The 16,582-nt window shown below is 39.0% G+C and overlaps 1 protein-coding gene across 2 annotated transcripts in view; it reads left to right on the forward strand.

Moving 5' to 3' along the window:
• The first annotated feature begins 253 nt into the window (after window positions 1-253).
• CRISPLD1 (cysteine rich secretory protein LCCL domain containing 1) overlaps window positions 254-16,582 on the forward strand; it is a 38,520-nt gene continuing 22,191 nt past the window's right edge. The window contains exons 1-2 of one of the 2 annotated variants that reach the window (XM_085572264.1): window positions 254-484; window positions 1,389-1,583. In XM_085572264.1, the coding sequence (XP_085428390.1) occupies window positions 1,575-1,583 (9 nt within the window). In that variant the 5' untranslated portion in view covers window positions 254-484; window positions 1,389-1,574. Of the gene's footprint in view, window positions 485-1,388; window positions 1,712-16,582 lie in introns of both variants that reach the window. The other variant, XM_031504041.3, reaches the window with a different exon arrangement.

Genomic DNA, 16,582 nt, shown 5'->3' on the forward strand with positions numbered 1-16,582 from the left:
CCTCGACTTGGCGATAGCTTTTGCAGGACCGCGGCCAGCTTTTCTTGAGGCTGCGGAGCCCTGGCTGCCCGCCGGATTCCAGGTATCGCCCCCGGGTGCCGATGGCGGTGCCGGGCGAGGGTGCGGGGGCCGGGGCCAGGGGCGGGCGCGGTGCCCGGAGCGCGGCCGTCCCGCCCCGCGGGATGCCGGGGAGGGGTGTCCACCGCACGTCACGGCCGCCCGCGATAAATGCCCGGCGGGGCGGGAGCCGCGGGGAGAAGCGTGGAGCGACTCGGGGCGGTGGTGGCGACCCGGAGGCGGGCGGGGGAGGCTGCGGCGGCGGCTCCGCTGCTGGACACGACCGCGCCGCTCCCAGCGCTGCTCCGCCGCAGCCGGCGGGGCGAGGCCGTGCCCGCAGCCCCCGGCCCGGCGCGGGCGTGGCGAGAGGAGGCGGGCGGCGGAGCGAAGCTGGCTGCGGGGAGAGCGGGCAGCCGCCGCCGGAGGGGTAAGGGCAGTGGCGGGGGCAGCGTCCTCCCCGCAGCATCCTCCCCGCGGCCGCGGGAGGACGGGCGGCGGCGGCAGGCCCGGCGGTCGGGTCGGCTGCGCTCGGAGCGCGGGGCCGGGCGGGGCGGCGGCGCTGGGGAGCGCTCGGCTCGCTCTGCCCTGCGCCTCTTTGTGTTTCCCTCCACGGGCTGGGTCCGGCGTGGCGGGATTCGCGCACTCACCCAGGCTGAGGAGCGACCTCGGCTGTCCTGCCTAAAGCGCTCAGTCGTGTAGGAGCCGTTGTTGGAATATCGCATTCTTGGAAGCGGTGCTACTCTTTCTGAGAGTTTTCAGTGCTTTCCTTTGCTTAGTGACTAGAAAAACACCGTCTCCCCTGTTTTCGTGTCCGTTGAACACATTTAGCTTCATTAGGGTTTTGGAAATCGTGGAAGTCGTAAAACAAAAGCTGTAATCAAGGTCATATTTTGAAATTCACTAAGAGGGCATACTTTGTATCAAGTTAATTGTGGATTTCAGTTTACACTTTGGCAATGACTGGAATCCTTTAACCTTCTTTTGTTAAGTTTCAATACTGGAAGACCTTATCTACAGTCTAATCTTCATTGATGTCTGGCTCCTTTTAAGTAGATATGAAAAGCATGCTTTTTGCATGCAGGCATTGAAATGTGCTTGTCAATGTAATATATAAAACCACTTGAACAAACTGAAGTCATAAGGCTGAAGATAAGCTATCTTCCCAAATCAACAGTGTGCACTTTTAGAGTAAAAAACGCAGCATCCTGCTTTCTCCCCCTAGAACAACAGTTACAAAATCTGTGTGAACTAGAGATTTAGTTGCTTAGTAAGTCCATACAGGCCAGTCCTTCAGTTTACAAATTACATTACTCTCTCTTATGCATTTACAGCCAGCAAACCTGGAAGAAAGACTTTGTCTTGGAGTTAACTCCTGAGCATTTTGAGATCATTCATCATGAAGTATGTAGTACAGGAATGGCTCAGAGTAACTACCTTGCTATTCATAGCTCAAGCAGTTTCTGCAATGGTTCTTCCCAATGCCACGCTCTTAGAGGAACTTTTGGAAAAGTACATGGATGAAGATGGTGAGTGGTGGATCGCCAAGCAGAGAGGGAAAAGGGCTATCACAGACAGTGATATGCAAAGTATCTTGGATCTTCATAATAAATTACGGGGTCAGGTGTATCCACCAGCTTCCAATATGGAATATATGGTAAGGAAAAACGGATAGTGACATGCAGAAAAAAATGTTCTTAGAATAGTTGCTATCACTTTATAAAACAGCATACTTTCAGTCTTAGTTTGCTTGTTTTCTTATTTAAAACTTGTGACTTGTTTGTCTTTTTTTTTTTTTTTTTTTTTTTGTACAGGTATGAACTGTGAGATAAAAATGCCTGTTTGTGGATCAAGTGTCATGCTCTACTTACATTAATGTGTTTAATCTTGTATAGCTCTCCTAAATTTAAATGACTTCTTCAGTTAGGGGCCAGTTTCCAAAATTACAGTACTCAATAAAGGTGATTGTAATTGTGGCCTAAAAAGTTACCATCTGAGAAGAGTACTGAACTATGAAATTTCAAGATAGCATGTATGTTTTCTTTCCCATGCTTCTAGGATGGAATTTCTGAGCAAAATGAAGGTCTTACAAGAAGAAAGTCTTCTATTTAAGTTGGCACATGTTACTGGAGTGCTGTATACTTCTGTATTCAAATTAATAATGTAATTTCTGATTATTATTTTTCTTTAAGAAGCCTCTATATTTAGATTATTATTAGTGGCATTAAGTCACATGTTTCTGAACTTTGTTTTTATGCCATAGTTCAAGGCTAATTCTATCTCTTCTTGCTAAGTAGATGAAATCAGGACATTAGAGCTTTTAAGAAGTCTAGAGGTTTGACAAAAATGGGCAACTTTTCTTTTTTCTGCACTTTTTTCCTCTGTCCACATGGTATATTGTTGGCTTATCTTTCTCTGGTTCATGCACCAGAGAAAGAGTTTTGGTATAGGTTGAGTTGTATCAAATATTGTACAGGTTTCTTGACACTTTCCATGACAGAGGTTTATATTAACACACTTCCAGATCAAAATATCTTTCCTAGACTGGAGTGATGTCTTTCAGGTTGGACATCTGTTTGAACAAAGCATATATGGGTCCTGGAGAAACCATGCTTGCTTAAACCATCAGTACAACCATAGGATGATTTGGGTTGGAGGGGACTTTTAAAGGTTCTCTAGTCCATCCCTCATTAAAGGCAGTTTAACTTAAGCTTACCTATGTGAGTGTTACTGTATTAGACTAAGAGCCATCAGAGAATTAGTTCATGGAATCACAGGAGGTATTGCCACATATCATCTCAGAAAAATGATAATACCTGAAACCCCTTTAACCTGCTCAGTTAAAATTGTCTCCACATATTCATGAATTTTGTTTCCTGTTGTGACTTCTTCACACTTTGCTACAACAGAGGTTAACATTTTGTTCCCAGTCACTCAGGCTGACTTTTTTCTGGAAAGCTCAAGAACAAGCTATTAAGCTTTTTTGTAAAATAATAATTGGGACAACTGTTGCTTTCCCTTGTTAAAATACTGCAAGACTTTTTCTTGAGATTCTGTGAAAATGTAGGTGATTTGTAGTTATGCACCTTTTTCCATTCGTAATGCCATACTGCATTTGCCTGTGTTATATATCTTGGAAAGAAGAATTTGGATATCCTCACAGAAGTAAGGTTTTTGACAGCTTTATTCAAAGATTCCTCCAGCACTGCACACACTTGGGCTTCGACTGTGTGTTAGGTCTACATCTGGAACAAGTTTTTTTGGTTTTGTTGTTTTTTCTGTGCTTTCCAATGATGCCTGAGCCAGAGAGTACAAGTAGCATGGAAAAGCAATTACCCAATTTTAACATCAAGGATGTTACTCAGAACAAGGCAGCAGCTTTCAAGAGGGTGGGACTCAATTTTGGTGTAATATCCAAAAGAATGAGGGATTAGGATAGGCAAAGGTTTGAGATCTGTGAAGGCAAAGAGTCTGTGTAAAGTGTGTGGGCAGAGAGATAGATGCTGTGGAGGGACAGGGACCCATGAGAAGGGTGTGGAGAGGGCCTGAGTGGTCCAGAAGGTGTTGAGAAATCATTGTGGAGAGAAAGAGCATTTGAGAAATAGAGATGGTTAAGCTAAGACCTGTGACTGTGATTTGGATCAGAAGCTTATGGAAGGAGGTTAAGAACACAAACCTTTGCCAAGAGGCTATTTGAAAAGTCTAAACCTATTAGTAAGTGGGGAGGAAGAGTGTATTTAGAGGAAGCAGGTGAGAGTTGGTATTGGGAATGGAGAGAGGAGGGTTTAGAAGACAGTGGGAACCACATGCTGCTTGAACAGAACAAGGAAAGGACAGAACTGCTGATTGTTTGCACCTTTATTTTTATGGTACTCAGAGATTTTCCTTTCAGTGCTTAGAAATATAATTATTAGTGCTCCAGGAAAGGGAAACCATCCATGTAAATGCTTGCCTGATGTTTAGTGAGATAGATGAGTGCAGCTGAAATACTTTTGTATACATTTGATTTATTAATATAGACAAACAGGATTTATTAATACAGGCAAACAGATCTCCTGCTATTGGCACAGTCATGTCCCTGAAAACTGCCCTTTGTATCAGTATATCCTTGTGAAGAGAGCTAGTTCTGCTTGGGGGAGAGAAGTTTTATGTCTCACTGAACCTGAATGGAGATTAGCAAGGTTCAGGTGCCTCCCTGATAAACCTGTATCTCTATAAATCTGTGATATAGTTGACAAGTTTATGACATCTAAGAGTGCTTGGAGCTGGGAGAAGTATGTGGGGGCTGCATGCTTTCACTGCACTGTTGGGTTACCTAAGATGTTCCAGCCTAAAAGGCAGCTCTGGCTGAAGTGCCTCTGTCCTGCTCCTGCCAATGGAACACTCCTGAGTTGATGATGAGACTGATTCAAGTACTTAAAGAATCAGATTTTATTTTAAAAAAATGTAATTTAATTTTTTTTTCATTCTGAGTCATGACACTACCTCCCTGTGTGGCAGAATCAGATGAGTACTGGTGCTGATAAAAGAACATTGGAATACATAACAAAGGAATGGGTGGGATGGAGAACCACATGGGGTAGGAGCTATTGGTTTTGTTATTCACTTAAAGTCCAGCCTTACCTTTGAGAGAAGGTCTGCAGCATAAGATCTTGGTTCTATTAAAAACAAACAAAAATCCCAGAAAAACAAACAAACAAAACCAAAACAAACAAACAAACAAAACCAAACCCAAAAACCCCAAGGAAAATGAAAAAATTGCATTACTGAGCTGTACACTCTTTCCATGTGCTTTGAAAAAGCAAACATTACTGGGCTGTCATAGTTCAGAGACCTAAAGTTACAGTGCAGTAAGATTCAGTAGCAAGGTCTAATGAACAAAGTGTTCTCATGGCTCTCTGGCTGAACTTACTGGATGAAAAGTTCATCTTCCCAAGTACTGAGTCTCTGGTGGTGAGCAGTAATGGATTCCTAAGATAGGAGGATAAGAATAAAGCATGTGAAAAGAGAAACTTCTGCAATGAAGCACTCCAGCTTCCAGCAAACAGCAGCTTAGGGACTTCCTCAATCTGCTGTTGTACTTTTTGCATCAGATGGAATATTGTCACATGGAATTTTCTTTATGAATCTGAAAGCTTCTGAGTCCACTTGTATTGTTTGAATCTATGGCATCAATTTGCAGAGCTCTATAAATTTAATTATGCAGTGGGTGAAAAAGTATATTTGTTTTCCTTTAAACTTGGCCTTCTCTTTGATTCCTCGTTTTTCTTTATTGTGAGAAATAATTATTTCCTCAGTGATCACAAGGCTTTGAGCTGAACAATTCTAATTCCTTTACTTGAAAACTGTTTTGTCTGAAAAGCTGTTCCATTTTGCTATGGTTCTTCTATTTTCCTTTTAATGTAAAGGGGACAAATCAAACTGTGGATAGTTATGGCATACTGCAAATTGTTATAGTTGTATTTATTTTCTTCTCTCCCTAATAATTTCTAACATTCTTTTACTTTTTGACCTAGTGTCCTGCAGCTGACATGTTTCATAGAGTTATTCACAATGACTTCAAGATCTTTCTAATGTGCTATGAGGTCATTTACTACACTACTGTGTATATATATTTGGCTTTTATGTCCAGCAATGTTCCTATTACTTTGTATTCATTCACTTTGAATGCTATAAATAATTTTGTCTTCCAATCACTTAGCATTAAGGAGTGTCCTGTCTTTATATTTTATTTTTTCCTATCTTGTTTTTACCTATCTTAAATAGTGAATACTCTATTACATTCTCTTTTCTTGGGCTATTGTGGAGAAAATGTGCTTCAGAGACCATGGACACATCTTGTGAGGAAACCGAAAAATGATTTTGTATTCTTAAATCCCTTTGCTGTCATTTATCACTTCTTCCTTTATGTTATGATAGCTTAATTTTATTTGTTTGTCAATTTTTAACTAACTTAGGAACTCTGTGGAAAACTTAACTGTGCTTAACCCTTTTGTTGACACCTTCAAGGTGCAATATATGTGCGAGTAATTGTCTATATATTTCATATTTTTTTAACTTATCCTATAAAATCAGCCCAGTGGAAATTGGATTTTAGTCTGTGGTTTCTCAGGATCTTCTAGAAGCTTTTAAAAACATTATCAACCGTGTGCTGGTTTTTGTTAATGTGATAACAAGAGAGATCGTGTACTACACAGCAATTAGAAGTATAATGAGCAAGTTCTTCCAGGTTTTTGAAGGATATTGTTTGGTCCTGGCAATTTGATGCTGTCAGTATTTTCAGTTGAGGATTTTGTTTCTTAAGGCTGATTTATATCCTCCACCTCACCTTCTCTTTCTTTTTCTGTATGGAAGAATTGTGGTGTGAGAATATCCATAAGCTCCTCTGTAGGGAACAGTATTGCAAAAATTCGTTAAACTCCTCTGCAGTGGCCTTATATGACCTTATGACTGCATGTTAGATCATTCTTTCCTAGACCTCCTCCTTCAAAGCTGAGAGAGTTTTTGGGTTGTTGACATTATGATTTAAATAGAAAAAAAAATTCTTTTTTTGATGTTATGATGAACAGTGTGTTATAAAGATGCATGGCAAATGCATGTTGTATATTTTTTTATCTGGATTGCTTCTTTTTAAAGAAGGATGGAAGGAACATTTTCTTTTTGTTACGCACATGAATTTAACAGCACTGGAAAGAGAGGAGAGAGGAATGAGGTTTCCCTGCTCCCCTTCTAAAGCACCTGAACAGAGCTTAGAGCACTGTGTCATGCTTTCAGCGTGTCCCCCCGGGCTGTTCCACCAGCGTGGCCTTCACACCATGTGTGCACTTGGGGTACATCCATAGGAAGAGACATACCGGGAGCTGTGGCCAAGAGCTGCTGGCGCCGTTCAGTCTGACCAGAGCAGGGGGGCTGCAGCTCTGCTGCTCTGCAGCTGCTCAGGTGTCCTTGCCTGGTCCTCTGCTGGGCTGGAGCTGCCTGTGCCTGCCCATCCTCTCTTGCCAAAGGCCTATCCTGTAAGGAAAAAATGGGAACCATCATGATTTGTCATATACTTGTCAATGTGGATTCATGAGATGTAGTCCTCTTATTCAGTTAGAAAGGGTTTGCTGCATCTTAACCAATTCTTACTAAATTTTAAAGGCTTAATAAAAGTTAAAAAACTTCCTGAACTCCTAATATTTTTTTTTCTGGAAGCATTAGTTGTGTATCATGAACTGAAATTGGGAAAACTTGTTCCCCAATAACTTCATTGGTAATCGTGCACCTTAGTAAATCTGAGTACATTAATGAAAATTTATTTCTTTCATGATCATTGCAGTCAAGGCTATAAAAATAGTCATTATTCTTTGGATAGTAGAAGTTGTTAATTCCTCTGTATTCCTAACAGTTGTAGCTTGCAAAATAAAATAATTCACCAAGAATAATATTCACAAAAGTCATTTTGGTTAATGAATTTATATGCACTCTATTTTTAAACCATTCTTTCAGTATTCATTCCTTGACTTCATACATATTTTCCCAGACAAAGAAGTCAAATGTTTAATGTGAGATCCTCATGCCATGCATGTAGCTTTGCTGTACTTAGGAGTATTCAGGTTTCAGCTTGATAGATAGCAGAGCATTTCAACCTGGTATTTCTTGGTCCCGAGCCATGCACTGCATTTTGTATTACTGTAATTGGAGACACCAGTGTCTTATAGGGCAAGGAAGCCTTTGCTTACTTTATCTCTAGTCTTTTGGCCAGATCCTGCCAATAAATACCAGGGATGTCATTGCAAAACCCATAACATTCTTCTATAAAGTTTTACTTCAGAAGACTTGTGAGGAAACTACAAAGTTCTAGAGGTGCTTTTAAAACCAGTTCAGATTAGAATATTAATTTGTGTATAGCTGTACATATTTTGTTTATAGCTGTGTATATCTGTACATATTTTGTATATAGCTGTGTGCTTCTTCAGGAAAATTCTGGATGATTATCTGGCAGCAGTGTTGCACCCATATTTTGTTCACTGAGGGGAAAAAAAGAAATATTTGTTCTTAATTTGGTATAATGTTTGGTATAATACCGCTGAAGTTCTTAATTTGAAAACCTTGCTAGTGATGTGTTGAAAGAGCTAATACTATATAATTCCTTTCCAAACCATGACTAATTCATAACTTCTATGAAGGGCGTTATATTTTGGGAAGCTTGAAGCTCTCCATTTCATTAGCTTCAGGAAGACTTTAGAAGAAAAAAATTTAAAAATATTGCTTATTTAGATTTTTAAAATTTTCCTGTAGGCAATCCTCTGTTATAATTAAATAGAAACCATTGGACTTAGGACTATATGAACCCATAGTGGATAGAGCTCTTGCGTGATCATAAAAGATTTTTCATGGCATCATAGTGACTGAATAGCGATCAGAATAAATTTTATTGCTATTTTGTGATGCATTTAGGTTCTACAATCAGTTTAAATCAGGAAATAGCAGCTCCTCTCTATGTGTATCTGTAAGTTCCCAGATGAAGTGTTTTTTTTTTTTTTGTTTTTTTTTTTTTTGCAGTATTCCTAGGAGAATTGAAACAGCATTAGGAAACATAAAGGAAGACCTTGTAATGGACATATATGTTTTGTTGAATTTTTCTATTCTGAAGTGCCCTTTTAAATTTCCTAGACCTTTCTGACAAAACATTTTGATGTCTCTGTTTAGTGTATCTTTCCCATCTTGCCAAAACTCTTCAGGAATGCTTGATTAAAAACAATTCCTGTTCCTTTTGAGCAAGGGCTTTGGTTTGTGGAATTGCCTAAGTAGCTGAAGAGCACTTTGGATGCCAAGAACAGAGCAGCTCTATTCAGAGTGAACCTGCCCTCTTTCCCTCTGGTTTTCCACTTTTCTGCTTCACTTCAAAGATTGGTGGAAGTGCTTCAGCTCCTTTGCCTGTGCTCAAAGGCTACTGACTGCATCAAAGGACACAGTGACGTTGACTTACCCTCTTATTCTCCCTGGCAGTTTTAGCAAAGGATTGTGCGATGTCAAGTGGCCAAGGAAAAAAAGTGGTATGACTTCTATTGATGCAATGCCAATAACAACTGAGCAACTCCAAGTAAAGAAACTGAAAGTGGAAAGTAGCAAAAAGGCTCACTGTCTCAAAGTTTAAGGGAGCCTTCCCAAAATAAAATAATTAGCAACACAGGACAGACACTGTTCATCTTTTATTTTTGCTGTCAGAGAACTTTTTTGTCTCCAGAATAAAGAGGATCATTAAATATTAATCAGTAGTAGCAGAATCTAAGCTTAAATACAAAATTTGAACCAAACACAGAAAGGATCAATGAAATTTATAAAAGTAGCTCCCTGTTGCCTGTCATCTTCATGACATTTGTCTCAGACTCTTCCTCAACTGAGTTTTTTCTTTTTAATTGAGGAAAGATACTTATTTCTTAACATTATTTCACTGAAATGCTAGATATGAAGTTATCCTGTTCTATGTAAATACAATCAGCCTTAGATTTGGTGTGAGTCACTATCATAGGAAAAGTGTGATTCAAGCAAAAGACTGTCCTCTGGTAATATAAAGATGGACAAATTTCACTTTATTATGTAAGAAGATAACTGTCTCTTAAAATGAGGCTGTTAAATCCGTAATTTGGCTGCCTGATAAATATCAATAGATTTGTCCTGAATTCTTTGTTGGATCTTCAAGTAGTCAGGGATTAATTTAGTACATTTTCCAATCTTTTTTTGAGTTTTTATTTGAAAATATTTCTGACAGTAGAGCCAGGTCACATATGATCAATGGATGCTTTCTGGCAGTAAGTTCAATTCACTTATGTCAGAACACAGTGGTCATCTTTTAAAAGCATTTAGTTTGACACATATTTGAGATACCATTGCTAATTCCTGTTCAAAGTCCAGGAAATTGTGTAACATGTCTAAAACTGCTGTATGAAAGCAATCAGTTACAGTGAGTTTAACCTGGTAATCGCTACTAGGATTTGAGGTAAGGACCTGTGCTCTGGTCAGTTTGTGAATAGCTATAAATATTCATGAATACTATTTGTAATGAATGTATGCAATTCATAATTTGACAATGGACAAACTAGAGAAATCAAGATCAGCTTTCATGCTGTTGCTTCTCTTCCATTCCTGATAGAATATAGAAGTGAAAGATGATTTTTAGTCATGTTCTAATAGACAGTCTCAATGCACTCCTTTTCAAAAGTAGGAAAGAAAATGCACTATTTCAGAACACCTTGGAAAGCTGAATATTCCAGTACGGTTTTTTTAACATGCTTAGAGTACACAGAGAATTAAACGTGATTAGTCATGTCTACTGGTTCCTATTCCTGGTTTTACATCTTCAACACAAAGAGCTCAAACACATGAAGCTGTAATAAGGAGATACTTCTAAATACTGGTGCAATTTTTCAGTGTTTGGGAACAATATTTTTGGCTTTATACCACTTTCCTGTTTCCAGGCAAAAGCCACAGTTTTCCTGCTTTTTACTCTTTTCCAAAAGAGTAGCTGAAACCTCAAGGTCTATTCAGGGATCTCTGCCCAGTTTAAAGCTCTATAAACTCCAGTCTGCCCCATGGTAGCATGTAAGTTCTTTACATTTCACTTCTAGCCAGGTAGTAGTTTTCCAGCAGAAAATGCCTTTCTTAATTTTCTTGGTAGATGAAAGTTTAGCAGTTTTAGCTCTTCTTTCTTTTGCTTAAAGAATATATCAATAGTAGTTAGTATTAGGTTTTTATTTCCAAGGGAATTTTGCCTGGTGTTTTTGCCTGAGTTACTGTGTTTGCTGCTGCATAAGGGACCTCAGGCTGTGGGGAGACCACATTTTTTTCTGACTCAAATGACTGGAGGTAAGTATCTCAGTTGAGTGCAAATTATTTGCTTTCCAGATGTACTAATTATAATTTGTTTTCATGGACTTCCTTCAGCATCTTTGTACTGGTGAAATTGCCTCACTGAAGCATGACTGAAAGGCAAGCTGATGAAAACTGCCAATGGCTCTTCATCAAGAAGAGATCATGTCAAACCAATCCATTTTACTTTTTTAATGACCCAACAGTTAGGGAAGTGTTAGGTGTCATATTTTGACTCTGGAAAGATCTTGACACTCTCTACCCTGATGTTTTTGTGTGAGAAAATTGACAGAACCTAGTTTTAAACAGGTGGAAGATTGAAGGTGTCAGAGCCTCTTCTGTTTTGGTTAAACACTTAGGACTTGTGTGAGCAAAGAATACACCTGAAAACTGCAGTGTATACACACACACACACACGGACATATATATATATATATATATAAAATGTGGGCACAGGATGGGGTTGTTTTAAAGAATGGGATCAAAATTAGCACTTGAGAAGTAGAAGTAATGCAGTTAATGAACCTTAACTGCAAGGTATGGAATGAGGAAGAAATCAAACTGGTGAAATACAAGGGATAAAATGTAGAGGTAAAATTGCAATATAAAGATACAGGAGTTGCACTGACTTAAAAAATAATATGGGGCACCAATCTGTAAAAGGAGTTGTCCATGTGTGAAACTGATGGGAATTTTTCTGAAATGGAAATGTCCAGTTTTGGTAATTTTTAAAGAATGGTCTACTCATTCTAGAGAGAATGAAAGAGACTAACAAGATTGATTATGAAGACAGAATATGTGATTTATGAGATGATTTAAGGAATGAAGCAGCTGAATTTGGTTAATCTGGGAAATAACTACAAGTAGTTACAGGAAAGAAAGAGATTTCTTGATGTGCGACAACAAAAACATCAGCTAGCATGGCAGGGCAGGAGGTTTAGGTTGCATACCAAGGAGATCCTCTTTATTCTTACAATTATCAAAATCCAGAAGGAAATAAAATTAAATATTATTCTGAAAATACTGTTACTAATTTAAATTATAAAAATGTGGATAATTCACATATATTTGGCTCAGTGGAATAGGCTAGATAGACTACAGTCAGGATTAGTCTCTTGAAGTAATTTTTAAGAGCACATTTCTGTTTCCCTGTGTTGGTGCCATGCAGGTGATTTCTACTTTTCAACTGTATTTCTGGCATATTTGCTCATGGCATTTCTCATTCTGTGTTTCATCTTTACTTTTTTTTTCCTCCTCAGTGTCATTAGTCTTAATACAGTGGATTCCTTTAAAAAGTAAATAAATACCCATACTGTACTGTGGTATTTACTTTACCTCTTTCCCTATATTTAGAATGTATACAGCAATGAGGTATTTATACTATGCCATGGTAAATGTTTACTTTCAGTGGTGCCCACTGTACTTACTTTTCCATCTTTACTGAGCTTGAATTTTAGCTCTTCTTTAATTTCCGTATAGTCTCAGTCCATATGATTTTTTCTGCCTTCCAACATATGTGAAAATATATCCAATTAAAATGTTACCACTGTTGAGGTTTTTTTTTAATTATTTTTACTGGAAAATGTTTTTTGAGCTACTGGCCTTTACAGTTCTGCTGCAATACCTTTTAGTGTAATAGGTGGACTTGTTCAAATACATCTGCTGGTGTGCCTTGGATGAGAATGCACATTTTTGATTTAACACTCTTGCAACACAAATGGTGGGATTCATCTCACAAAGCTTTTGATGTCTGTGGTGTAGATGTCTGCATTTGAGCCAGTCTCCTTTAATTAGTAGAGAAAAATGAGAACCTACAACACACAGTTTATCTCAGTTAAAAGTGAGTGGCTAAAATTATCTCCTTCTATAGATGTTTATTTGTCTATGTAACTACAAAAAGTTTTTAGATATTTAGCTCAGATGTAGGTATCTGCTTTGAGACTGTTTAAATTCAGGGTACATTAATCCCACCTCATGTGATATGTTTGGCTGTTGATGAATTTTAATTTAAGATGTGGTAGACTCACTGAAACAGCAGCTCCTCCAATAAGCAGAACATTGGTTTAGGTCCACACTGTACTTGAACCATGTGTTGACAGAGGTTAAATTCCAAAATTTGTAGTCCAGTATGTAAAGCTAAACTGGCATTAGTTGTGGTTTATTTAAATGTGATATGGTGTAAACCAGAACCAGTAATAAGATCCATATTTTCTGCAACATCCCTGCTGCAAAATGTGGTGGAATCTTCTGGGGTAGAAGAGCCAGCAGCTGGAGTCAGTAACTGCTGCTACCATTCAGTTTAACTTGCCCAGCTGGGTTTTAGCTTCAGCCAGGATAGTGTTTGAGAACATTTATGAAACACTGATAGTGCCATATCTGTGTGTCTTTGATAGTGCACTAGTTTTAACAGAATACTGATGAAAGAAATGCCTGTGTTAACAAGTGTTGTGGTGCCATTCAAATAGATTTGTATAGCAAAATAATTGATGCTGAGAACCTGTCATTCATGCTAATTGCACTTCAGGGTTTGTTTTTTTTCTGCTGTGTTTCTCTGTGTGGAATGAATACCCATGAGCAACTTCAAAGTGCACTCTAGCAGTGTTCTGCAAAACAAAAGGAATAGTTACAGGGAGGTTCATACCGCCAAGCAGTTTGTGATATTTTCAATGTGTGCCTATCTCAATGTAGATAGCCAGCCCTGATGATGACGCCTTATCCAAAAGACAGATCTCATGGTAGTTTTCTGACAAAGTGAGCAATACTTTTTCTTGATAAACAAGTTGCATTAGCTTGCATGTAGTACCAAACAATTCCCAGTCAAAGTGCTTGTCAGACCTGGGAATCAGCTGCCTTGGTACACTTCTATCTTCTTGTGCTCCCTTCAGTACCCTGTATTTACCAAGGAAATGTGATAGAGTGTTACAGTGAGCTCATGGGCACTCCATTTCCCCTTCCCCGGGACCCTGTGACTCTGATCAAGATAACCCTGGACCCCTCCTTCCTGCCCCAGTGGGGTTGGTGTAGAGCCAGGGAAGCCCACCCTGTCCAAAGTCTATATAGACCCCTGACATTTCTTGTTCGTCCTCTTTTGCCCCCTCTCCACTTGGACACCACAGAATAAAGAGAGCTGAACCAACATGTATTGGGGTAAGAACCTCTTTTGGAAATCTTGGCCATCTCCTGATATTCCTCCCCTCACAGCCTGCTTACCTCTGAGCTAGCCTAGGATATTTGGGGGGCTGTGCGAGGTGGGGAACGTCAATAGAGCAAAGTCATTGAAACCTGGTCACATCAGAGCATGGACGAAGGAATAAATGGATGAAAAATCAGGTGCTGTACACACCTGTTTTTCAAAAAATTATGGTCTCCCTGTTTATGAAAAGAAATTTCCTATGTTTTTAAGTAATGGTATTTGAAGATTTAACTCATCCTTTGGTAAGCAAAAGGATCCTTGCCTATAACCATGCAGAGATTTCTTTTCAACTTTACCATTTCTTTCAGAGAGTTGTTTTAGAAATGTCCTTAGTTTAAATATGTAAAATACTGACTCTTTGTGAGTATTGTGAAAGAACTTCTTGAATTAAGCTTAAAGCTCAATATATATTTCAGTAGCCAGATTATAATATCACTAATGACATTGTGGTTAAAATCTGAGAAATGCATACTTCTGGTAGGACGTAAAATAAATAGATTGCTGTGACTCTTCATATTCTTCCATTTTTATTCTGGCTTCTTTTAAAATCCCAAGCATCTTGGCATTTTAAACATCACTAATTAATTTTGTATTTGAAGTTCTTCATTGTGTTATTTGATCTGAATGAAGATGAAAACTTTGGTGCTTATCTATGTTTATGGAGATGCTTTCATTGTTTGAAGCCCAAAGCTTGCCATCATGTAAGTGAAACAAGGGAATGCTATTAAAAGCCCAAAAATAAAATTTGTATTCCAGTAAAGAGGTATATTTTAAATACTTAGGCAGATTATTTTACCTGTTTGTTTCACTTAGCTTGCTTTGTGCATGAAATGCATTATATTTAGAACTAATCTGACAGGATTAGCATGAAAAACTTTAAAATAAACAGTCTTTTATCCTTAAAATTAAGATGCACAGCTTTTTTTTGTATAACTTCAATTAGAATAATTAGTTTAGGAAAGAAATTTGGATCTCCTATTTTTATTACTGGAAGAGAAGAACAAAATTCAAGGTGGTATCAAAAATGTAAAGTGGCTCCATCCTATTCTTGATCCCATCTCTGAAACATGTTGATAATTCAGTAGAAAATCTTCAGAATTCTTCAAATTTCACCTACATGTAACTGTAGAATTGGCCTTTAAAAATACCTTTAAGCTAATTTTCTTGGAGTAAGCTGTGATATGTCATTGCAGTCTTAGAGATTTTTTTGTACACATCTTTAATTTGTTTTCAGAAATTTCATATGTATTCATGTTACTAGAAGCTGTGTATAATTTTTACTTTACTGGAGTAGTCAGGTATAAATAAAAGATAATTTTCCTAGTGGTTGCGTCAGGAATTAGGATAGCATTTATGGAATCACAGAATTGGTAAGGTTGGAAGGCACCACTGCGGATCACTGGTCCACCTCCCTATTCAAGCGGGGTTATTCTAGATCATATGGCAAAGGATAACATCCAGATGATTCTTGAATATCTCCAGTGAGGGGGATTGAGAAACATCTCTGGGCAACCTGTTCTAATGCTCAGTCATGCACACAGTAAAGTTGTTCCTCATGTTTTGAGTGGAACTTCCTGTGCATCAGTTTCTGCCCATTGCCTCTTGTCCTATTGCCTGACACTACCAAGAAGAGCCTGGCTCCAGTCTTTTGACACCCTTGTCCCCAGATGCAGGAGCCTGCATTTGCCTTTGCTGAATTTCAGATGGTTCTTCTCTGCCTGTCTCTGTGCTCTGTCCATGTCCTTCTGAAGGGTGGCACAGCTCTCTCTCTGGTCTATTGCCAACTGCTCCCAGCTTTGTGTCATCAATGAAACTCCTGAGGAGACATCTGCCCCTTCATCCAAGTAATTATTAAAAAAGTTAAAACAATATTGGGTCCATTATTAAAACCTGGGGGACACCACTATGATAGGCCTCCAAAATAGACCCTGTGCCACTGATTACAACCCTCTGGGATATACTGTTCAGCCAGGTCTCAACCCATCTCTTAAGTTCACAGTTTTTGAGTTTGCCTGTGAGGATGTTGTGCGAGACAGTGTAAAAAGAGCCTTGCTAAAGTTGTGGTAGGTAATATCCACTGCTCTCCTGTCATCTTGGCTCATCATAGAGGGAAATGGGGTTGGTCAAGCATGATTTAACTTTTGTGAATATGTGCTTACTACTCCTGATCACCTCGTCCTTCATGTTGGTAGAGGTGGTCTCCAGAATGTACTCCATTGCCTTTCAAGGGATTGAGGTGAGGTTGACTCTGTGGTCATTTCCTGGGTCCTCATTCTTGTGCTTTTTGAAGACTGGGGTGACATTTATGTTTTTTCAGTCCTCAGGCACCACTGATCTCCACAAGCTTTCAGACATGATTGTGAGCAACCTCACTATTGCATCTGCCAGGTCTCTCAGCACTTGTGGATGCATCCTGTTAGAGCTCCTAGACTTGTTGATCTCAAGTTTGGATAGGTGTTCTCTGACACAATCCACCTTGACAAA

This window comes from Lonchura striata, chromosome 2 (genome assembly GCF_050655825.1).
Source record: "Lonchura striata isolate lonStrDom1 chromosome 2, ASM5065582v1, whole genome shotgun sequence".
Taxonomy (NCBI): domain Eukaryota; kingdom Metazoa; phylum Chordata; class Aves; order Passeriformes; family Estrildidae; genus Lonchura; species Lonchura striata.